Here is a 24,554-nt window from a genome sequence, read left to right as displayed (position 1 = left end):
ATTTACCCTGGGAGTCAAGGTGAGATTCATGACACTGCTGCTTATTAAAGCTCTTGTTTTAATGTCCTTGGCTTTTGCAAGTTATGACACAGTAAATACATTTGTGTCACTTAGCAACCTCAGTTGTTTCTACAGGAATGTCTTTTGTTCTTGGAAATCTATTACAAATGGAGATTACAAAACAATTATTGGGGAATCTAAATTTGTCTTATTTGGATGGTGTTCTGGCCTCTCTGCATTCTGCATTTGAACTGTGCACAGGAAAATAAATTACTTTGCACAAGCACCCTTCATTGGCACTATTGTTGTGAAGAGAAACCCTGCATATTTAACAAATATTACAGAGGTTTCTGTAGAAAATAAAGGATGTGAAAATGCCTGGAGAAAGAAAGGACTGGAAAGGACTGCTAGTCACTGGGTTCACCCAGTTCAAAGCTTACTGTTTTGTAAACAACACTATAAATACTTAAACACTGTGATGCAACACTACATAGTCTCTATCATGAATTTATCAACCTGATTCATTTCTACACATGCCAGAGTCTGAGATCACAAACCATGCAGTTCCAGCAAAAGGGTATGAAATGTAAACACCTGCATAAATGAACTATTATTTATAATTTCCACATTGACTGGGTTACAGGGTCTCCATAACAGATCAGAACATGCGCGTGTCCTGAACATGTAGTCAAAGGACTGAAATTACACTGGAATGCAGACTTCCAAGGATTTAAGGGTTTTCTTTCTTTGTCTTTAACAGGTTTAAAGCTCTGAATTCACAACCATGTTGTCAGGAAGAGTATAGAAGGTAAAATATATAAATTGACCTTTATATTCTGAAATTAAAATGTATCTTCAGGAAACACAATAAAATTATGTCAGATTTTTATAGATGGACACATAATTAATATAGTTAGTACTTGTTTATGAAACTCAGATTTTGTCCTCTGCTAGGAATATCTGAAGGACAAGTATTATTGAAAGTATCTTAAATACTGTTTTCTAAACATTTGAACACATAAAGTGAGAGTGCAAATGAACAATAATCATAAATAGGGACCAATGACTGCTCTCAACTGTAATATCTTGCTAATAGAATAACTTAGACAACAAGTTGCTATGAGAATTTTGGCAATCCCAGCAGACCATACACAGAAATGCATCTGGGGAAAAAAAATAGCAGCAATGGTCATTTTCTCCTCAGAAAAATACTGTCAGGGGTCAGAAAAATGTTGTCAACAGTTTTGCAACTCCTTTTATACTTTCATTTTAAAAAGAACCTCCCGCTATCCTTAGTGTTCTATGCTTTGGGGTTTGGGGGATTTTTTAAATTGCAATTACTGTGGTAAACTGCTAAAGTAAAAGCAGAGTTGCAGAGCTCATCTCCAGCAGTAGAAGACCAAGTATGCTAACGAGACTGTGATTCTCCTAATTAAAAAGAGAACACAGTGAGTAAGCTATAGCTTATTCAGGACTTGGCCAAATGACCTGGTGGCTACAACTGACGAGGCCTCAGCTTCTTTGGGGCTGACCTGGCAGCCAAGCCTGTCACTTATGCTCACAAACTCCACACCAGGACACCTATGACAGCCCCTTTATTTGTTGAAGTTGTTCTCATTTCTTTGGAGAGGCACTAGCAAACAGCTGTGGTGTTTCTGCCAGGAACACTCGACAATGGCTGCAGACAGTGTAGATCTGCCCCTAGCATGGACTGGGGTCTAGTCCCAGAAAGGTCTCTGGGCGCTGACAGACTGAGATCCATTCCACAGATATGATTATGACGTAAATTCATATTGAGCCCTCTTTGGAACAGTTTTCCCGCATAAACAAATCTTTGAGGGAGAACCACAGATACAGGCTATACGATCTTCTCCAGCATTTTAGCCTTTCTCTCACCATCCAGTGAAAAAAGCACATAGTACCTAAGTAATGGCTGAGGTTCCCAGTTCCTCTAGGAGGACAATCTGAAATACCCTCCTCCTGAATGTCCACAAATCTCATTTTGTTCAGCTGGTAACCTGATCAGTAGCATTCAGCGTAAACATTTGCTGTATGTTTAGTCCTAAAACCCTCAGCAGATACTCAGTCCATTGGCAACCAGTGACCACTAAAATTTTGCATTTAAAAAGATCTGAGGACATCAGGATTCTGTTAATGACTGCACTCTGAGCTCCCTATCTGTGGCACTAATCTGCAGGATCCTGCAGGCTTTTCCCAGCACTGCCATTGGTTAGGGATGCAGTGCAGCACGATTTGTGATTGTCATTCCTGGGCTCATGAAAGCCCCAGGTGTAGATGTAATCACAAGCAGCACTGAGCTTTTGCTGGTATAGCTTATTTTGCTTTTGTGGGAGAAGAAAAGGCTGGAATAAGCTGTACTGGTTTATTGCAGTTTTGCTTGTATAGAATACCAGATTATCTACTCAGAAGTGATCTGAATATAGATCTCCCTTGGAATTGAAGTAGATCCATCCACTGCATCTATGTAGGCCTGCTTCTATTGCTTTTGAATAGATACTGCAAAAATAGGGAATAAAGGTGAAAGTGTTTTCTTAAAAATATTTGGGAGCAGGCAGGAGGCAACAAAATCTCACTTTTTCATCATCTGTAGAAAAATGTGATCTGAGTTTTAACTGACAGTTACCAAAAAGGTGCTGAAAATAAGAAAGTCTTGGTACCTTAAGTACGCACATGAATAAATAATATGCAGTTAGGTAGTATGATTTATGCCCAGCTGATACAAATCCAGGCAGGGGATGTAGTAATGGGTTTGGACACCCAGGCTGGAGAGACTAGAACCATGGGCAGACAGCAGGCATGCTCACAAACACATACAGTGATGCACAGGGTCTGCTCTGTACAGCAAGTGGAAGTAGCTCAGGAGGACATGAGGACAAACGGACCAAAGGACAGGGCCTCTCCTTTGCCAACCGCTTACTGATTAATCAAGGGCACAGTGGTGAGAGCAGTTGTGTGCATGAGCGATTCACACTTTACAAGCTGCTCCCAGCGGAACCGACCGCATGCCCTGTCACGTGAATAAGCGTGTCCTGGACTATGTCCTCAGAGTTCCAACACCCAGAGAACCTTTTTTAAGGCTCATCATAGAAATTCCAGCCTCTGCTTGAATAGTGCAGTGACAGAAGCAAGGGAAGGAACGGGACTGGGACATGAAGAGACAGGGCAGAGCCTTGATGCAGGTGATGAAGTAAACCGCAGGCTAAGAGAAATCCCGACAGAACACCTGCACAGAGTGGCTGCACGTGTGCAAATCCTAGCGATGCAAAGGAAGGCTCCGAAGGCATTTCTGTGTCAAGGAACTGAACCCCGAACCAAAGCGCTGCCGGCTGCGGGCACACAGCGGGCGCAGCAAGCAGGGCAGAGCCGCGAGCCGAGCGGTCAGAGCCGGGCGCTGCGGAACGAACGCACCGCGATCCCGGCTAATGGGGACTACCCGCAGAGCCGCGGCCGCTCCCGGTGCGGGCCGGTCGCGCTCCGCTGGGAAGCGCCAGCTCCGCTTCCAGGCGCGCGGTGCCGCGGGAGAGCCGCACGCGCGCAACCGCCGGGCGCTCACGGGGGCACGGCGCGTGCCCGCACCGGCGCCCCGGGGCCGTTAACGGCGGGAGCGGCGGCGGCAGCGGCAGCGGCCGGGCGCTCACCGGGCGCCGCTCGCGCTCCCCGCCGCCCCGCGCGCCCCCTCCAAGCGATCGTCCCGAGGCGGCGCGGGATCCGCCGCGCCGCGCGCCCCGCCCCCTCCTGCCAATCACAGCGGCCCCGCCCCCGAGACCCGAGGTGCGGGGTTTGAAAGCGGGCCGGTCCACGCGGCGCGCAGACGGGGGAAGGGGACGGGACAGGCACCGTCGCGCTCGGTGGTCGCGGGGCGGCCTCGCCCGGCCGGCGGCGCCTGGCGGCGGAAGCCGCCACCGCGCTGTTGGCCGAGCCCTCCCCGCGCAGGGTGCCGGCCCCGGGAGCGGCCGGAGAGCGGTTGGCCCGGAGGGCCCCTCCCCCCGGCCGGCGCAGTGGGAGGCGCCCGGGCGCGCGCGTCACCCATTGTTTACAAACCAACGCCAGCGGGCCGAGCTCCAGCCGCGACCGCAGCGCCGGAGCCGCGTGTGCTCGCGCGCGCGCGGGGCGGCGGGCGGGCGGCGGCCCCGGTCCCCGCTGCGGCGGCTGCGGCACGGCGGGGACTCGGCAGAGATGCCGTGCCGCCCGGGCGAGCGCTTCCTGCTGCTGGAGCGCCCGGTCGCCGTGGGACAGGCGGGCTCTAAGGAGGTGGACGCGCTTGTGGCCAAGCTGGGCGAGGTGCTGCAGCTGAGCGCCCAGCGGGCGCCGCCGCCGCCCCGCGCCCCCAAGCACCTGGGGCCGGGCAGCGCCCGCGACCGCGCCGCCCCTTACTCGCCGCGGTGCTGCAGCGTCGCCGGGGCCGGGGCCGGGCTGCTGGCGCCGCGGGGACCGGCCCCGCCGCAAGCTCACTCGCAACATGTTGAGCCTCCGCGGCCGGACCGGAACGGGCAGCAGCGGGTGACCAAGCAGCTGTGCGGACGGGGCTGGCTGCGGAGCGCCGCCCGCCGGAGGAAGCAGCCTCCGCCGGGGCCGGGCGACGGGCCGGCGGAGGAGGAGGACCCGCACCGGCTCCTGCAGCAGCTCATCCTTTCCGGCAACCTCATCAAAGAAGCCGTCCGGCGGCTGCAACTGGCGGCGGCGGCGGCGGCAGCGGCGGCATCCGCGGCCTCCAGCGGCAGCACCTCGGCGGGGAGCGGCGGCGCGGACGGCGAGGCGGCGGCGGCGGTGCAGCCCTGCAGTAGCCGGCGGGGACGAGCGGCGGCGGTGACCGGGGCGAAGGAGCGCGGCGGCGGCGGCGGAGCCCCCGCCGGGCGGGCTGCGGGAGCGCGGTGCGGGCTCCGCCAGGATGTAAGGTGTCCCGGCGGCGGGGCCCCCGGGCCGGTGCCGGTTCGGGCGGGAGGGTGCCCGAGCCCCCCGCCCCAAGGTCACCCGCGGCGCGGAGCCCGTGGAGCCCCGGCCGGCGGGGCCGCGCACGCCGCCCGCCCCGAGCTGTTGTTGTGCCCCCCTCCCTGGTCTGCCTTCCCCGGGAGCTCCTCCTTCTCCTCCCCCCGCCGGGGCAGCCCGGCCGGGGCCGCGGACCCCCCCGCCGCCGTCCCCCGCTGCCGCGGAGCTGCTCCGTCTCCCAGGAGCCATTTGCAATAATCCTCGCTGACCCCGGCGGGAGGTGTTTCCTTTCCCCTCCCGGGCTGGTTCGGTTTTTTGTTGGGGGTTTATTTGTTGTTATTTTAACCTTTATTGTTATTATTTCTCGTTGTGACTGTATGAAGCAGTTTTAAAAAATGTGAATATCAAAGCTGGAAGGCAGCTGGACTTAATAACAAATGAGTGAATGGAGCCTGAGATGCATTGTTCACACAAGGTAGCCGAAACAAGTTTTTTCTACCAAAAGGAAAAACCCTGAATCCACCCTTCCCCGACAAACTCAATGGCTCAAGTACAAGATGCAGCTGTTGATATTAAATATATGCGCTTCGTACCGGAGCGTTTGAAATGTGTTCCTGATTTACAGGACTTACTGTCTTAATTAACCTGTCTGTATTGAATAAACGTGGTCTTGTTTTTATTTTTGGGTCTGTGTCTCATTGTTAAGGGGAAATGAATTCTGGTTCCTGAGAACAAAACTGTGTAGGCTCGTTCCCCCTTGGTCTTCTTTCAGTTGTAAGATCTCCATTTTGCAAGAAAAAAAAAACCCCACAACAATCCGCATAGTCTGATGCAGTGGGACACCGGTTATTAATGCACGGAGATGCAACTGAGCCCCTTTGTTTGCCAGCAGTGTTCATTCGTGAGCCGTGAGACGCCCCTTGAGCAGCCCAGAATGTGGCTGTTGGAATTTAAAGTCAAATCATACCAAAACAAAAATCAGGTATTTTGTACTGGGGAAGGAACGTGGCTTGTGTTGGTCACTTGTTTGGGTTGTTTTGATTTTTTTTTTCTTTTCTCTGAGGATAGAGGGGGGGAAAAAGACTCTAGAAAAGAGAGAAAAGGTCTAGGCAGCAATCAATTTTTTTTTAATCTGTAAACCAGAATTTGATAATTCGATGCTGGTCATTAAGTTTGAATACCTATTATGAATAACTTCCTTTGTAAAATCCTGTGTTGGGTTTTTAGAAGTCCTTCTGCTTCAAGATGAGAACTGAGCACATCAGACAGACTGGAGCTTAACAATCTCCCAACCCCCACTCAATTTGAGGTAAAAGCTTCCCCTTTGAAGAAGGTAGCAATCCCACATGAAAGAAAATGGAAGATGTTTGCCTTTGTCCAAGAGAGCAATTTGAGCAGCTACGTTTACTTGTGTGATTAGTTCTTTCATGAATACATTAAATCCACAAAATATTTTAGATTTCTTTCTCTGCCACAGCTGCTACTAGAAACTGATGCTGAAGCATTTTATGATGTCTCACTGAATTCCTCCTGCATTAGGACCAGTTTGTGATGTTATTATTAGCTTTATCCTGACTAATTTATAAGTTGAATGCAGTTTTTCCATATCAAAGCATGTAAAATGCAAAAAAAGAAATTCAATGCATTTTAGAACCTCCTTAATTACTAACATCTGAAGTCCTTTTTCTCAATAACTTAGGCTGCTTTCGTGGCATTTTGCACAACTTGGAAAAGATTCAGATCTGCCATTAGTTCTTACTCTCTAATACAATGATGTACTGTGTAGGTTATCCTTCAAATGAATTTTTATTTGCAATTTTCTTGTTTCTTTCTCCAGGAAAAAAAGTTCAGTAGCAGATACAAAGAATATAACCACTAGCCACAACTGAAGAACTAGTTATTCTTGTATTTGTCCTTTAGATGCTCAGGGAGGTATGTGCTTGCTGTGTAGATGCTGAATTTGAACCCTGGGATGAGTAGTTTAATTACTAAAAAAAGCTGGAGGAAACAAGCTAAAAGCTGGGCATAGCTGGTGGAGCCTGAATAGTTAATTATGGTTAAAAATATATGGGTGGGGGTCAGCTGGAATTCTGAAAGCTGGCGAGTTTGACTTGAACTTTTTGCCACTGATAATTATGCATCGATTTTGCATCTCCTTTCCCTCCCCCCCTTCCTCCTCCCCAAACCCTAGCCCCTGTATACTAATGAGAACAGCTAACTTTACAAGTGTCCTTTGTAGTCATTGAAAGCCTCGAGACATTCCTTTTAAGGATTTTACTAGAATAACACTTTTCAATAAAGTGGCAGTTGAAGTGAGGCGTAGAAAAGATGCTAATAAATTTCACTGTGGCTGGCTCGTTTTTAAGCTTCCTAAATTACTTCTAAAATAGCTTTTACTTTCTCCTTTGTGCAAGGCTGGGAGATGTATATATGAACAGGGTTATAGGAAGCTAATATGCAGAGTGTGTGATGATTCAGTAAAAGGAATTTTGGCCCTTGTTTCAGATAACTTGCATAACTCACCGACACATCTTTGTCACATCTTCCATATAAGTCTTTGTCTTCTTCAAAATACAGAACATGTCACTCCTTCATAAGGGAATGGATCAAACATGGCTCATTTTGGTTTTGGAAGACACATTTTTAAAAGGTGTTGGACCAACTGAAGTATTGCCAGAAGGTTTCCACTGATTTGTTGCAAATTCTCCTTTTCTTTGCCTCGTGCTACTATGCAAGCATACAAACTGTGGTATGAAAGTCATCATCTGCTTTGTTTCCCAAGCAAGTGTTGGCCTGGGAAATAATAATTTTTCTATGTTTTATAGATCTGTGTTTCAGAGGTGGGGTTTCTTTACCATATTAAGTCTGTGCCAGCCCTCAAATCCCAGCTTTTTGTTTCTAGAGAAAAAAAAGGAAATATATTTGGCCTTTACAGTAGGCTTAAATTTTCTTCATTTATGAGTGAAAATGTAAGTTTACTTCCAGGTTTAAATTTGGAATAAAATTGTATTTTCATGATAGGCATTTAGCTAGGTTTTATCTCTTTTTTTTTCCTGTACCATGAAGAAAAAAATTGTTCAAAACACACAGATTTTGAAATGGATGACATGAACTGTTGAATTGAAAGTAAACCATTTAGATTTTTGTAACAAGTAACATTTCAATGCCTTGGGAAAGAAATCTAATTTCATTATATCTACAGGGGGCTATATGTTTTGAGGCTACACTTGATTTTAAATAATGTTGTAAACAAATGCACTGAAGGCTCACAACTTCATCTTTCAATGTGCCTCTCTGTGGTGTTGCACTAGCATGGCACTGGGATGCCACAGATTTTTCATTTGTGGTTTACACTGCTGCTTAACTCCTCCTGAGCTTTCTCTATATGACTGGACAACTGTTTTCCTGACTGCCCAAAACTCAGCTTTGCATCCCAGTTATGTCTTGTTCTTTTTACTCCCATGTTCCCTGAGCTCTTAAAAGTACCTCAATTTAGCCAGAAGTCTGGCAGGTAGAATGATTTTTGTCTGCTATTTCCCTCATGTGACCCACATCCCTTGTAGCTCACTACTGTGTATTGTACCAGCACTTAGAATTTACTGTAAAAATTACATTGGCATGGTACTTGGCATGATAAACATGGTGGGAAAGTAGGAACTCCACCCTAAGTCCTTAAAATGAGGTTTAAAAAAGCCTTTCAAGCAAATTGCAAGTGCATCTCATGGAAGCCAGAAGGGAGAAGAAGGATCTGTGCTGGTTAATGCACAATTTAAGTTCTGGTCAGCTGGGGCCAGTGCCAGTGTTGGTGACTTCTCCTCCAGCTCCATATAAAAAACATTTCTCATTCCCTCCTAGTCCCTGGCTCCGTGATTTTTGTCTCTTCACCTTGCATTCCCTGCCTTAGCCAGGCCATTTTTTTCAGCTTGTGGTTGAAGTATTTCACTTTTACATGTCTTTTGTCCATGTCATATTACTCTTCCCAAATATTAAGTAGCTTTGTTCTCTTCAGTTGCTTTCTGGTGGGTGCTTTTGATGTGCTTGTTCACTTGACTTTCAAATATTGTTACTCAGTCACTTCTTGGTGGCCATGATCTGGTTAACTCCTTACAAACCTTGCAGTGTGAGTAGGAGGGCAAGCTACAAGTGTCCATCTTCAGTTTGTACTGAATTTCTTCATAGGGCAGAAATCAGAGGAGAAATCCTAGCTGCAATGAATCCTAGCTGAAATGAACAGATGAAGTTACCAGAGAAATTATTTTCAACTTCTATGGGAATTTCCTCCTGTTTTTTTTAGAAGTAGCTGGGAAATACCACTTAAAGTGGTACAATAAGTACACAAACACCTTTGGGGGGACACAAAAATGACATCAGCACACTCATTTCCTGAATCAACGAGTTTGGTTCACTTTTTCTCTTCCAAAAATTATGTTTTAGCTGTGTGACTAACCTCAGTCCCCTTTGTCAAAGCTGCAGAACTGCCATTATGCAATTTCCTTGGCAAAAGGCAGCTGCTGGAAAAGGATTGGTGCCCATAGAGAGAGGAAGGCTGCAGTGTGCCCGAGTTGCATTAGTAAACACTGTAAACTCCACAGCAGAGGAAGCTACAGGAAATCAGGCACCATAAATTCAGAGGCGTGCAGCATTAGCTGTTCCTTATGCAATATCCTGTATTTAAATTGTATTATTTTTGCTTCCCATTATATAATATGGTGGTGTCTGGTGGAGTAACACAGCCAGCTAAGGGTGCTCTTCATCACTGCAGGCATTAGGTAGGACATGAGCAATCAAAAGAAATTGTAAAAAACACCATGTCTCTGTGTCCTGCTTGTAATTACTGACTTGGCAGGACTTCATTCATGAAGAGGTGCAAGGATAGGCTCTAAGCTCCTGAGCTGTATGAAGAAGTTTAATACGTTCAATTCCAATCCCAAGAACTTATTTTATAGCAGCAACAATTTTAAAGCTAGGGGCAAAAAAAAAAAAAAAATCCTGCTGGAGCTTTGAGCTTGGAAGCCAAGTGGTAAATTCAAGAATAAATGGACCTGCTTTCATTTTTCTCCCATGTAGGCACTTCAGTCCTCATCCAAGGAACTTCACTGCTCGCTGGCACACTATGGTGCTTGTATCATCAGCTGCCCCTCAGGAGATGATCTCTGATTGATTTTACAGTCCAGGGAAGTTGTAGTCTTCCAGCTCAATGGGATCACTTTCAGGAGCAGTGCTGACTTAAATACATTTTTCATTTGGTGGTAAGGGATGAAACAGCACCAGGATAAAAATGTTTTAATTAGAGGAAATGGATCCTGGCTGGCTTAATAGTAAATATTTACTGCTCTAAGCATTTTATCATAAGAGATTGGGGCTTATTCTACCCACATCACAACAATTGTCCTAGTTTCAAGGCTTAAATCTACAGGAGCATGGGCTCACAGTTAAAGTGCAAATTTAGGTTATTAGTGTTCTTAAATCCACATTGCACTGCCTTTCTTGTTTACAAGACTAACTTAGTGTTCCAGAGGAAACAACACAGGGCTGAAGCAGGTGACTGAATGCATGTATGTACATCCCCAGCTTCTCCTGCAGAATGGAAGATGAGGGGGTACCTAATCCTCTGCTGGTGCCAGCAGGCAGCACTGGCACTTGCTGTTCCAGCAATACTGATCTGTCAGTGCATGGATATGCTCCACTGGTGTGATATCTCATCTCTACATAGTTTTGGAAGGTAAAAAACCAGACATTTATGTTTTCCATCTTGCCGTTCTGCTCTGTTGTTAGTTTTCATGAGGCTGCTTTGACAGCTGCTTTCCTCCAATGCCTCCGATGTAAACTTCCTCAGCTGCTGTGAGCTCTGACTTGAGCTGTGGCTGGATTCTGGATCATAGAACACAGAAAACTTATTCCTGTAAAAAAGGAGTAAGTCAGCCTGGAGTGTGCCAGACTGGTAGTAGGATGGAAATAAGAAACATAAATTTCCACATCTGCATTTGTGTAGATCTGTTCTTCTGTTCTTCTCCCACAGGCTTTTTTTTTTGCTTTTTTGTGTTTTTTTTTTCTTTTAAGAGAGACCACAGATGTCAAGAATCTCTGGAAATCAAACTGCCTACCTCAGTAGGAGTTTAGAAGTGATCCACAGCCCCTATGTTCACTTTTCCCCTTATTTTCCTGGAGAGCCTTTCACAGCACATGTGGTTTGTGTTGATCCTGTCCTCCAGTCTGCAGTGAAACAAAGATGCTTTGGGGCTAAAGAGCAAACATGCTCAGCCTGGGTACTCTGCATGTGCACACACAAGCATGGATCAGATGTGAATGGCTGAAACACTACTGGTGTTCAGGATCAAATGTGCAGATGTTTTTTTTGACACCAAGAATAAATATAGACTTATACAAAGGACTGCTGTTAATTCGATTTAAAACTAAATTTTCAGGGAAAAAATCTAGTAAAATCTAAGGAAGAATATAGTTTTGCTTTCTGTCTTGTTGTAAAAGTTAAGGCAAATGTGTTTTAGTGTAATACTACCTATGTCCTGCATGTGTCTTGCCTGGATAGCTGTTCCTGAACAGGCCTCATCCTAGAAAAAGGAGATCAAACCCTACCAGAACTACCAAATTATTGTAAGAAATAGAATTTCAAATGGATTTTGGTTTCCCTGCTTCTTCCTAAATATAACAAAAATCCTTATTGTAAGGTATATATCAATGATGAATAACTCTCTGAAGAATGTCTTCATGCAGGAGTGACCTGAGTTTGCAGCCAGCATAATACAGATCTGCCTTATTATTGCAATGGCTTTAGCTTATCTCTTATTTTGGCTTCAGTAATTTTAAATATGGTTGCAGACACACAGAAGTTGAATTTGTGTTATCCAGGAGGATATGAACTTTTAAGTTCAAAAACTTTAGAAACTTTTAAATTGGAGAGGAGAAGTTAACTTGAATGGTAAACTTAAACAGAGTACTGATTTTCCATGAGTAATTTCAACGTCACAAGTTGTTCAGTCTACTTGAGCTCTTGTGAATCAACGGAGGAGATTAATAAATTGTGATCTTTTGGAAGTGAGAGTCATAGAATCACAGAATGGTTTGAGTTGAAAGGGGCCTTTAAGATCAGCCTGTTCCATCTCCCCTGCCATGGGCAGGGACACTTTCCTCTAGACCAGACTACTCAAAGCCCCATCAAACCTGGACATGAACATTTCTGGGGATGAGGCACCCACAGTTTCCCTGGGGAACGCATTCAAGTGCCTCACCACCCTCACAGCAAAGAAAAAGCCATTCCCTCTTTTCCTGTCATTACACACCCTGGTCAAAAGTCCCTCTCCAGCCTTCTTGGAGGCCCCCTTTAGTACTCCAGGTCTCAGGAAAACAGAGCAGAGGGGAGAATCATCTCATCATAAGTAAACTTTTAAAACGGTAGCGACTGTCATACTGGATGAGACCTGAGCTCTGGGTTGCTCAGTATTTTGGATGCCAGTCAGCTGCTTCACATCACCTGCTGTGTAGTTGAATAGCCCCCAGCAGCTCTTGTCCTGATGTCTGGCAGTTTGGCTGCTTCTTGGTTAGAGTCCCTTCGGTGCTGTTGGGTTTTGGAGCTTTGGCCATGGTTACAGTTGATTTTCCCGATAGCTCTGCAGGACACTGTGGGTGTTCCAGTGCTTTCCAAGCCAGGAGAGCTGCCCTGCTGTGTGTCCTGTGTCTGCTCAGATTCAAAGCTGCCTGCTGTGGATGGCAGTGGGAGGCTGGTCAACATGGTCAGGGAGCAAGGTTCTCCCTGTGAGAAGCAGAGGGGCTGGCCAGTCCATCAAACCTGACTTCTGCATTTAATGCTGAGGGCTGATCATCAAAGAGTAAGGATGGATGTTTCCTATGGAAGCCGCCTCCAGAGAGGAATGTGGGACTGCAAGCCATGCTCAATATGAAAGACTCCTCAGGACATGTTGGAGCTGACCAGGAAAAGAAACAGAAGATGAGACAGCACTTCAGAGAGGTGGGATTTGAACCAACACAAAGATGGGAACAACTCTGAGGAAAAGTGGTTTTATACACTCTAGATCAAAGGAGCTACACTGAAACCCACAAGGGTACATAAGCTTCAATGCCCCTTACTAACTCCTAGAGAAAGAGGTTGTTATGAATATGAACGAGGCCAAACTTTCTCCGGAGAAAGAGGTTCTCATTTATTTAAATAGCTACAAAGAACGCAGTACCCAGGATAATCCCAGGCACCCACACAGCAAACCAAAACTAAACCAGTATCCAAGGAGAAGAACCCCAACCGAACCGAATTTCCCCCACTTTTAGCCCCCTTTGAGTCCAGGATTGGTCCATTTTGGATCCGCATGATGATTGGTCCATTTCCAGGCTTCTCATTGGTCTTTAACGCCGTTCATTCTGGACCAATCGTTTCTGCAGGGCTTCGAATGATTGGTCAGGTCTTCTGTCCAATCCCTCTTTGACCTCGCCTTGCCCCACCAGACCACTGTTCCACCAAATCCTGGACCCTTCTCGTAGCACATTCTAATAAGCCCCCCCTCTCCCTTAACATAATACAATTAATATAACATAATTAATAAGTATAATTGAACTATACCCTAATTTAACTTAACTTTTACCTGTAACAGGGTTACTGAAACTGAGAGCAGATTATGGAGCCCCATCATGAGAGGAAAGATTGTTAAAGATTGTTAGAGACTCATCAGGAGAACTGTCAGTAGAGACAAACTTCCTGACGGGAAAAATCAGCTGCATGGCAGAGAAAACGAGGACAGGCTTGAATAGCTATCCCTGACTGCATGCAAAAGGGTGTGGAAATGTGGACACTGACTGTGGGCAGCACTGACTGTTCCTCCTGTTCTGATGAGCTGTTGGCCTGGGTCTTGCTGGGGTTTTACCCTTTTCCTGTCACTGACTGACTCTGGGATTGTGGGTTTGCAGGGCAGATGGAAGGACAGACATAGTTTGGGGGCTTGCCCTGCATCAGTTGCATCAAGTTGACCTAGCACTTGAGATCTGAACCCTTTGTCTAATAGTCCACATAGAAGCCTTTGTGGGGAAGTGGGAGAAGTACAGCACTGCCCAGTCTGATTTCTGTAATTGTGGCTATAAAACAGCCTGTGTGGATATTGACTCTTGGTTGTTACAAAGTGATTTTGAAAGCACTGGAGTTGTAGCAGCTACACCTTCCTCTTAACTTGCCTTTTTTTTCTCTTTGGTTAAGTTAGTTAGTTGCTACTGCACTTTGACCTGTGTCACACAGAATGAAATTAAGTGTAAGTAATATCTATTGGCTTGCTGCTCTTTTGACTGTACATTCAGCAACGATGACAAAATTTTGTTGGTACCAAAGACTTCAGCACTTACATTGTCATTTATAGGTCACAGCTGAAATTCATGGCCCTGGGTGCTCCTGGCATCAACAGCTTCCCTCCAATAACTGCTGTTACTCAGTTGTTAACACTCACACTCTATTTGGTGATGTCTCTGGGGCACAACAAAGCTGATTATATAATTTACCACATCCTTATGTCCTGGATATAAGGATAAACATTTTCCCATGAAGAGAGCCAGACATTTGAACAGGTTGCCCAGAGGTTGTAGTCTCTCTCCTTGGTGGGTTTGATTAGACTGGAGAAAACACAGAGTAACATAGTCTAACTTCAGAGCTGTCCCTGCTTCGGACAGGTTTTGGGACTTGAGACCTCTTGAGAGATGTTTCTGACCCAAATTATCCTATGATCCCACAAAGTTGGTACATTTTCTTGCAGCAAAATATTCCTTTCTAATGCAGTACATGGAATTCACCCAGTGCAATGTTCATGTGTGCCCAAGGGCAAGGGTTATTCCTAAGAGGCCAAGAAAAAAGCCTTTTCCTGGATTTGAAGGAACACAGTCCCCTGTGTTCTTAGGATTGTGTTCATAGTGGCAGCTCTTGTCTCAGTAAACCCAGTGCCTTGGGACTTGACAAGAGCTGACACCATCTTCTGTATCAGGAAGCAGTTTCCTGTGTACCAGTGATATCTCAGAAATTGTTCTAGGCTGGTGCCTGTGTGGGTGTTTCTGATCACTGTGCCTGGACAACAAAACCACTCCTGGACAACAAAACCACTCCTGAACAACAATTCTGGTTTTTCAAGATGAAAGTTAAATGCGAGGTCAAGTTTCTGTTTGGTACATAATCAAATTCACATCCTTTGCTTCAGATAAATCATGAGCCTGAGACCACCTTTTAGACATATCTGTGTGCCCTGCACATCTCTGCTACCCAGCACATACCCTCCTGTTTTTCTCTTGGCAAGGGCATTAGGAAATTCAGAAGAAAGCCCACATGTATGATCTTAACAGGGCATGGCCAGCCCAGGCAGTTCAGCTGTCCAGATCTCTTGAGCTCTCACTATAATCTCCAACAGCACAGGCAAGTTGTTCAGCTTTTCTGAATGACAGCATCTCTAAAGCTCACCTGGAATATTGGCTGGCTAGCTTCCACAGGGGTGGCTTCTTCAAAGTCAAACCAAACTCCCCCAAGGTATCAGTTGTATAAGGTCAATTATTAAGAAAAAAAGGGGTGTGTGTGTGGAGTTCTTTACGGCGGCAGAACACTGTGGTATTTCTTAGCAGAGTCAGACATTTGTAACAGATACATGGATACTTCCAGAGCAGAATGTATATGGCCAACACATCTCCAAGAGCCAGCTCTGAGGAACCAACCATTATTTCCCAATTAAATATCAAAAATGGGGAATGCTGGATGGTTTAATCAGGCCTGTTGAATAATTTACTCTGGGCTAGACCATTCACATTTTTTTCCTAATGTGTCTCAGCACAAGGGCTTTTCTTGATGCTTAATTCTTCTCCTCTCTCTTATCTGAAATGCCATTATTCTCTGTTGCTCTCTGTGGGAGGCGTGACCAGAGCCTCACATGGCAGTGCAGGCAGAAACATTGCTGCCTGCTCTGAACCACCACAGTTTCCATCCCTGCCTTTCAGAAACGAGAAGAGCTTGTTTGGTTTTTTAACAAAACTGCTGAATTATCTCCTGTAATACCCCATTATCCTATCCGGCTGCAATGTACTGCTTTTGATTTTTGCTTGGCTGGCTGGCTAGCAAGCCCCTTTTGCATGTATATGTACTGCCCTGGCATGCCAAGAGGCGAGCAGAGATACATCTATCCTGCTACGTGTTTGGCCAAAACAAACCAATCCTTTTAGCCCCAACGAGATGTCATTATAGTCACCCTCCGTCATCTCCCTCAGCAAAATGAGGCTATAAAAAAAAGGCAGGTCTCCAGCCCGCCCTATCAGAGTTAATGAGGAAAGCTCAGTGCAAGTTAGCGGTGCAGGGGCCTTTCCGTTCCCGTTCCCGGGCCGGCGGCGGCCGGGCAGGGCTGCGTGAGTCAGCACGGGGGACGCGCCGCGCCGCCGGCACCGCACCGGCTGCGCGGGGTCACAGCACGGCCCGGCACCGCACCGGCTGCGCGGGGTCACGGCTCAGCACGGCACCGCACCGGCTGCGCGGGGTCACAGCACGGCCCGGCACCGCACCGGCTGCGCGGAGTCACGGCTCAGCACGGCACCGCACCGGCTGCGCAGGGTCACGGCTCAGCACCGCACCGGCTGCGCGGGGTCACGGCTCAGCACGGCACCGCACCGGCTGCGCGGTGACACGGCCCGGCAGGGATTCCCACCTCGCCCAAGCTGGGCACTGCTTGCGCGGTTATCCTTGCATCTCCCTCAATGGCGAAGCAGAGGGAGAGCGCTTGCAAACGCCGTCTTTGAGCGTGGGGATTCAGGATCTGCACCAGCGGCTCGTGTCAGCTTTGAGGCTCCGTGTTCCTGTGTCATGGGGTTCTGACAGGACTTCCCGTTAAATACTCAGAGACACCAAAAATAGATGCTCCATTACTGCAGCATGCTAGCTGACAGTAATGATAGGGCTCTGCTTACTAGTTCAGTTACATACTGGCAACCTAGCCTCTTTGAATGCTTTATTTATCAGGTATTAATTGCAATTTCCACTTATCACCCCCAGCCGAAATCACTGTGTTGTCTGTTGTAGCGGTCAGACATTTACTTATTTTTGCTTTTATTATTAGCATGAGAAAACTCAATTACAGCAGGCATGCATACACAAACACATAGTAGTAGGTCTGTGCTGATGTTCTTAAAGAGACACATCTGCTGATACTAAAAATAGCTCCTTGTCAGCAGCTTGGTAATTTTAGGCTCAATGAGAATTCATCCCCATGGTAACTGTACAGTTGTTGAATCATTTATTATTTGAGCTTCAAAATCACAACAGTGCCAGCAATTTTCAATCTCTGAACATTTTTAAGGACCTTTTGCAGTGTTGCAATACTCCTTGCTCCACACCATCAATATTTATCAACCAAACAGCTGTAGCTGACTACCTGCTTCTCCTTGGACATAGTGGGGCTGGGATACTCGATAGCAGGATGACAGTTTGAACAGGTTTCACTTTTGTGATAACAGCAGCCCTGTGATGTGGCTGTTCGGCCAGGGATGGTACACACGCAGCCCTGCAAACTCCCAACTGGCAAAATGAAACTTTAAAGTGTCAACCTAAGCCACGGTCTTTGTCTCGAGAGCCAGAAAAGAAGATATCTCAGGTCTCGGTGTTGCAAGAGGTTTTGTAGATAAGAGGCTGTTAGTTTTTAACCTCGCAGATAGACACTGTTGACCCCAAACCGGTGGGGGACACACTGCCTGGCTTTGTGGAGATAAAAGCTGTTTGCACTTTCCCTTGCTTATAGATAATGCTCGTAGCCATCTTGTGCTAAACCCAAGAGAAGTCAGACCCCTAGGCTAGAAAAGAGTAAGGTGAAACTCAGGTTCCCTGAGGCCAGCAGTTGCTCAGACTCTGCTGTCACAGAGTCTCCAGAGAGTGGGACCAGGGTAAGCTCCGCAGGGTGGGGCAGGAGGTACAGAGTGAGCACTGTCAGGTTTGAAACAACAGAAATCACTCAGCAGCACAAACACTTCCATGGCACCCAAACTGCAGTGAAATGGGGTGCCAGAGACTGATTTCAGGATGGTCTAAATCACAGACACCAGCGGTCCCAGCAGCCTCACACATGGCTTCTGTTGCACTTTGCTGGCCATTAGATTTACTGGAGTGCATAGTACAGAGAGAGGTAGGAAAGGTTCAGTCCCTTCTACTCTGACAAACTGGGATCTGAAAGATTTACCCAGAAACACAGAGGCTATTCCCAGGTGCCGGCAGTTGTAACGTGATACACTTAACAGAGCTGAGTCTCCTGGGTTAAAACATTGTAGCTGTTACACACTATCAAGACTGATACCTTATTTTTAGATCAAATGTATTTTAATTGTGTGAGCTTTTAAGAAGCTCTTGGACAAGGCAATCTGCAAGGTGCTTTGAAATTGCCTTTTGTCTTATTAGTTCAGTTGAGTTGAGCGCAACAAATTAAGAATGTGCAGGCGCATTTTACAGCGGCTGTGCAGCTGCCTTCTACCTTGAGCAGCATTCTGTAAATCTGTCAGTACCCTAAGTGTGTTGTGCATCACCCTGGTGGGATTTGTCAGGTGATCCTGGCATGCACTGCAGGGAGAGCCAGCGTCTGCCATCAAGGAAAGCTCAGTTTCCCCTCCAGTGCAAGTGTATGATCATCACTGATGTCAGTTCAAGTCACCTACATGCCAAGACAATACAGTGGATTTCTGACAGACAGGAGCAAGAGAAAGTGGCCCATCCAAAAACCAGCCCCCAGCTCTGAAGTTGTCTCCTGGAGAAGCAGCAACTATTCTTTATTTATTCTTTATTCTTGATCTGGTTCCTCAGTCTGCTCATTTAATTAAACCAGAAATGGCCTTCCTTCCAGTTGGTTCAGCTGCTGTGCATTTATCCCAGAGCACATACAGAGATAGATTTGGAAGACACTGCCTTTTTGTATTTCCACCTCTCAGGCTCCATCTTCTCGGGCTGGGAAGTGCTCTCTGTGGCCACAGCCTCAGCTGGTGGAGGTGATGCCAGGTCTCACTGCACCACAGACAGACATGTCAGTAGCAGAATTACTTGCTTGTAGCAACAAAAAAGCTGGTCACAGCTCATAGGTTTTATAATGAGTTGAGAGGTGAAGAAAATCACCTGCACAATAGGCCAGAAGCAGAGTTTATTCTCAAACCCGTGTGGCTTGTCTTCAAGCAGTTTTTCCCACTTGCCACACAGCGCTGGGTGGGTGGTTTGATTCTGCCAAGCAGGATGGTGCCCATGAAGATGGGGGGGCTGTGCCAGAGGCTCCCAGCTTTTCCCAAACATTGTGTTCCTGACAAAGGATGAAGATCTGAGTAATGACCTCAGATATGCTGTTACTGCCCTGAGGTGTACAGCTAAGCACAGCAGCCAGCTTTACATTGTCGCTACTTATTTATTTTTATCTCATTATACCTTTTGGATCCTGCTTGGAGAGTGGTGTGGGGGAAGAACATCCACACTGAAGTTGTGTGATGCTCCAGCAGCATTGCAGACCAAGGGCCCCCACAGCCCCTGAGCTCCCCAGCTGGTTGTAACCCAAGGTTACAGAAGCCTTCACCAGGCACCAGCAAGGGTGTTACTGAACCTGCTGAGCAGCTGCAGTTGGTGACCACACATGGAAAGGAGACCCAGCCTGCCTGAGACTTTGAGATCAGGTTGGGGTTTTGGCTTTGGGTACAGTCTCCTTGAACATAGGCTGCTTTTTAACCTGAAGTCAGAAAGAAATAACGAACATGTCATGCCATTCCATACTATTTATGCAGTTGCTGTCAGAAAAAGAATCAAGTGTTAAAGTTCATGTCTCAACTCTGCCTTACTAGCTTTTCCCATCTGGTTGTAACTGTATTTCAGGGATGGCTCACAAGCAGTGGGGTGCTCTAGTAATGTCACTCTGTCACTTTGTGCTTACTTTTTGATAGCTTTTAAGTGACATTTTTTCCATGTAATATCCCTTCCCACTTCACCTGAAGGCAGACTTGCACGGGCTGAAACTTTTTAATACATGGGCTGCTTTGTTCTGTATTTGGCCTGAATCTTGCACTCTTAAGTTACACATCAGTCTCCTAAAAAATGCAGGTGAAGCACTGCTGTGTGCCTTTTCATGCAGTGAGCACGTGCCAGACGCTGCTGCTGCCTGGGAAAGCTGGGGCTGCTGGGGAGCTTGCAGCAGACACCTTCCTCTGCAACCTCATGCTGCCTTTGATGTAGGGGCTCAGACTGGAAGCTAAGCAAAGCCATGGGTGATCCTTTGTTTCCTGGAAGCCAGAAGGGCAGGTGGAGGGACACATGGACAGTATGGACAGAGCCAGCAGCCTCTGGATTGCAGCAGCCCATGCAACTGCTCCTGTGCATGGAAAGGTACGAGACATGGGATTTGGTGTTAGAGATCTCAGAGCAAGCATTCACAAAATCCCATTCTGCTCCTGATGCTTCTTTAGACAATGATGGATAGATCCTCTCTGCAGGCACCAATGCGTAGCAGCTCTCTAAAAAGCAAACCAGGCTTGCTGATTAATGTAGGCCATCTTTAATTTTCTCTGCACTCATTTCTGTATATTCTCATTTCATTCCTGTGCCATTATGGTGGGCTTTCTCTGCTAAGTGCACCTAAATGTGACTGCAGCCATTGAGAGAGGACTCTCCTCTGTCCCTTTTTCCCTCTGTCCCTCTGCATCAAGGATCTCATTGCAGCTGAGTTCATACAGTCTCAGCTCCTGCCCAGACCTCCCAAACACTAGCAGCAATTCACAGCAGGGCCTCAGCACTCCCTGTCCAGGCTCCCTGACTGTGGTGAGCCTAGGTTCATTCCTTTATTACCAGTCAGGCTCACAAATCAGCATGAGATTAGTCATTAATTGCTTGGGCAGACAAGGCTTGTAGCTTTTGAGGTCCAAACCACTCCTGCATTTGATTTCTCTTCTGTGATGCAACAGAAGTGGGTGGGAAAAGTGTCTTCCCCCCATTTGCCCATCACAGGAAGTATTGACTGAGTGTGGGATGATTTGATGTGCTATCATGGGAGTGAGAGCCTCCAGCTGGCCTGCCCCAAATTCCCCCAGATCTTCTCAGGCTCTTTCATTGCCTGTGGTGCTGTAGTGACAGACCTGTGCTGTTGGTGGTGCTCCTTGGTTCTGCACTGCTCATTCCTGGCTTGGCTCCCTTGTGTGTGCAGCCACCATTGTTGATCCAGCTCCAGACTGCGTTCAGTAATAGCCAACTATAGAGTAGTTAAAGATCTCTGTTGCTTCTCCATGCCCAAGAATACCCTTGGACCCTCAGAGCTATGCCCAGGACCCAAGGTGGTGTGTGGTGGCACAGGGGTGGGTGCAAGCATGGCTGCTGGGTGAAGGAGAAGGGATTTTCAAAGGGGGTTGCTTTCATACTATGAAATCATGGCCCCAGGATATGATTAGGGCCATATCTTGTAGGCAGAAGTGAGATCTTTCATTAACTGAAGAGATAAAGTTGAAAAATCCCCAAAGTTCAAGTGTGAGATTATATGATATTTCTGTGTTTCAGACAGTTTGTCACAGGCAATGAGGGGCAGTCAGGGCAGGGCTTACTGGAGTTCATGTGGGCTCCTTGCTCAGCTATGGCCACTCAATCAGTCTTCTCCCTCAAGCCCAGCCAGGCTGATGTGTGCAGCCACATTTCTCACAGGAGTAAATGGAGAAGTAAATTTGATATTTAACAACTTTTCTCAGTGCAGTAACAGTCAGCTTTTGCAGCTGTTTTCCAGCTTGGTTCTGCAGGCAGTGCTTTGGCTGTATATCCTTTCAGCAGGGTTTGCTGCAACTCTGTTACTGCAGTGTCTCTTTACAGGAGCTCCCAGAGCAGACCAGAACCACATTCCCTGGGGAGCTGCAGGTAGTACACCAAGGTACTGCCACGTGACATGCCAGAGCAACAGGAGAACAGTTTTTATCACCACGTTCCATTTACACCATGAAAACAATTTTTTTCTTTTGTTTCCTTTAGTACAGCATGACCTTCCATCAGCTTCACAAACCAAGCAGGGCAGAGGTGGCGAAGGTGGGGGAAAGCAAACTCATCTTGTTTTCACTTGCTCTGAGTGCCAAGAGTGACCTACAGCGTGTAAAAGGATCACTTGGCTCCTTTCTGGGGGAGGGTACAAGAGAGCACAGTTGTTTACATCTCCATTCAAGTGATTAACGATTAAATGACAACAAAGCAAGAAGTTTGTGTGGCTCCACGAGCTGACCGTGCCTGTCTGAGCACCTGCTGAAATAACCAGTTGTTTTGAGGGGCTGCCAAGCCCAGCAAACACAGGCTCCTTCCCCGAGTACAGCACCAGAAGGAGACACAGTCTAGCTGGTAGGTGTTGGGGAGCAGACCAGGCCTGCCCTTGTCATCCTCTCTCCTGGGGGCAGCACTTTGACATCTGCTCAGGATGGTTGGTGCTTTGGGTCCCCTCACATCCCCTTCCCTCCCAGTGAGGGGCACAGCCCAACTCTACCCTATTCCCAGCTCCAGAGAGGAGCTCCAAGGAGGCGACGCTGGGGAAAGCGGAACAGGGCAGAGGTGGGAGCATAGAAAAAAGAAAAACTTTCCCCATGTAACACAATAAATTTAAATATAGTCTTTATGAAAGTGTAATATGTATTTTCAACTTTTTTTTTCAGATTAATTCCAGTTACCTTCATATTATAAATTCTTTACACATTCAAACACATGAGCTATAGATTCCCATCTCAAGTTCAAACAATATTCTTAACCTCAAGAAAGTTACATTGTGAAATTGGACTTTCATCTTTACTGATGGAGTCTCAGCCTTTCCTGCTTAAATAAATAAAATTGCCTTTAGCTGAGAACCTGCCTAACTGAGATAATAGAGATATTAAGGGATAGCAAAGCTGTGAGATTTGCCAATTAATTTTGCTAAAAGAAAACAACATAAAAAATTCCTCCTTCTCTGGGAAACATTTCTAGTTTGTTTTCTAAATCATACACACATTATAATGGGGAAATATTCAGCTTTAGGTTAAATTATATTTAATGTTGTAATGAATTTCAACAGAGACATATTGAAAAGGAACATAAAGAATTAAGTTCTGAAAATACAGAATACAAAAATTCCAAAACATGAGAGAGCTTGTGAAAAATAGCAAAATATATACAATCTGGGTTGGGAGCTAAGATGTACAGCTAACTTTACAATATCTGAGGTCAGAGTCCTAAGAAAAAAGTAGTATCATCACACAGATGAACATCTGAAGAGGACATCTTGTCCACATCTGTGCCTGACAGTGGGACCAGTTATACCAGTGCCATTTTTGATAAGTGCTTGGCCAACCAGTCCCAAAAGATTACCAGGGTGGAGACTGTGCAGCCTGCCCAGGCAGTTCAGATCAGTATTTAGCTACTAGTTGTAGGAGAAGGTTTGTCCTGAATCCTTAATACCTGCCTGTAACTCCATTCCTCACTTCTGTCCCATGCACAATGGGAAGAATTTATTCCCTCTTTGTAGCCACGTTTTTTAATATACTGTTCTTATGCCTCTCCCCAGCCTCCTTTCACCCAAATAAGTAATGCCAATGCCTTCAGCAGGCCTGGGGGAGCTGTTTTCACATTGCTTCTCTTCACTCTGCAGTTTTTGAGCAAATTGTTGGTTATAAGTTCTTGCTGAAGTTTTACAGTTACCCTGTAGAGAATACTTGGAAAAATACAAAGGCATCCCAAACAAGAAGCCCATTTGTGCAACCCAACATGAAGTTTGTTTTTGCAAAAGCATTTAACTATTTTTGCATTCAGTTTGTAATTTACATTTCCAAAGCTTTTCCAGCCTACTGCTTCCCATCCCCTCATTGTCTGTCTCTCTTTGCACACTTGAGATATTCCTGCACAGTTCATAGGCAAAAATTCTATTCCCCCATCACTTCCCTACTGGCTTATATAGGCTAATTTTCCTTATGCATAACTACTTATTTGTAATTGTGCTACACAATTAAAGGCAGAACTATTTTCTCAGAAGGAAAATTTGAAAATACCATTTAAAAGTATCTTGCATCAATTAATCATGTTCAATGTAGTCATGTTTACAGAACAGTGATTGTAAAAAAAGGCCCTGTCAAATACTTTACACTATAACAGTATGAAGTTTTCCAGGATAAAATGTAAATCTAGATTACTAGGCTGTAGTGAGCAGGGGAGGGTTGCACTGAGGAAAGAGAAGGGCAAAAATCAAGGAAGAATTAAAGGGGGAAAGATTGAGTTTTTTTTAATTAGACACTAGAAATGAGATTATCACTTGCCTTGTCTGGAAGACTTTTTTCTACTTTGTCACCCCACCACCCTCTTTTGTTTTCTTCCCTTGTATTTCCTTTCAGGGATACCAAGGCACTGTTGTGGATTTGGGTTCATGGTAACTAAAAACTCCTACAGCACCACCTACCTAAAGTGTCTGTATTCCTCAGTTCTGCAATATTTATTTTGAACGTGCCAAAGAACCTATCCAATTTTAGCCTCATACACCTCTGTTTCAGGGCTTCCTTCCCCCTTTCTTCAGCACAAATTAGGATTTTAATTGCCATGGAAAGGTGCAGTGATCGACCCCCGTGCCTGAAGCCCAGTCCCAGGGCAG

The 24,554-nt window shown here is 46.2% G+C and overlaps 1 protein-coding gene across 1 annotated transcript; it reads left to right on the top strand.

Annotated features, from left to right (window-relative positions):
- The first annotated feature begins 4,083 nt into the window (after nucleotides 1-4,083).
- LOC115912777 (GSK-3-binding protein FRAT2-like) lies at nucleotides 4,084-5,205 on the top strand. The gene has a single exon (XM_030964501.1). The coding sequence runs from the start codon at nucleotides 4,198-4,200 to the stop codon at nucleotides 5,203-5,205; it is 1,008 nt and encodes a 335-aa protein (XP_030820361.1). The 5' UTR covers nucleotides 4,084-4,197.
- The last annotated feature ends 19,349 nt before the right edge of the window (nucleotides 5,206-24,554 follow it).

This window comes from Camarhynchus parvulus, chromosome 2 (genome assembly GCF_901933205.1).
Source record: "Camarhynchus parvulus chromosome 2, STF_HiC, whole genome shotgun sequence".
NCBI classification, from domain to species: Eukaryota; Metazoa; Chordata; class Aves; order Passeriformes; family Thraupidae; genus Camarhynchus; species Camarhynchus parvulus.
Note: the sequence above shows the minus strand (reverse complement) of the source record. Positions and strands in the feature narration are given on the sequence as shown.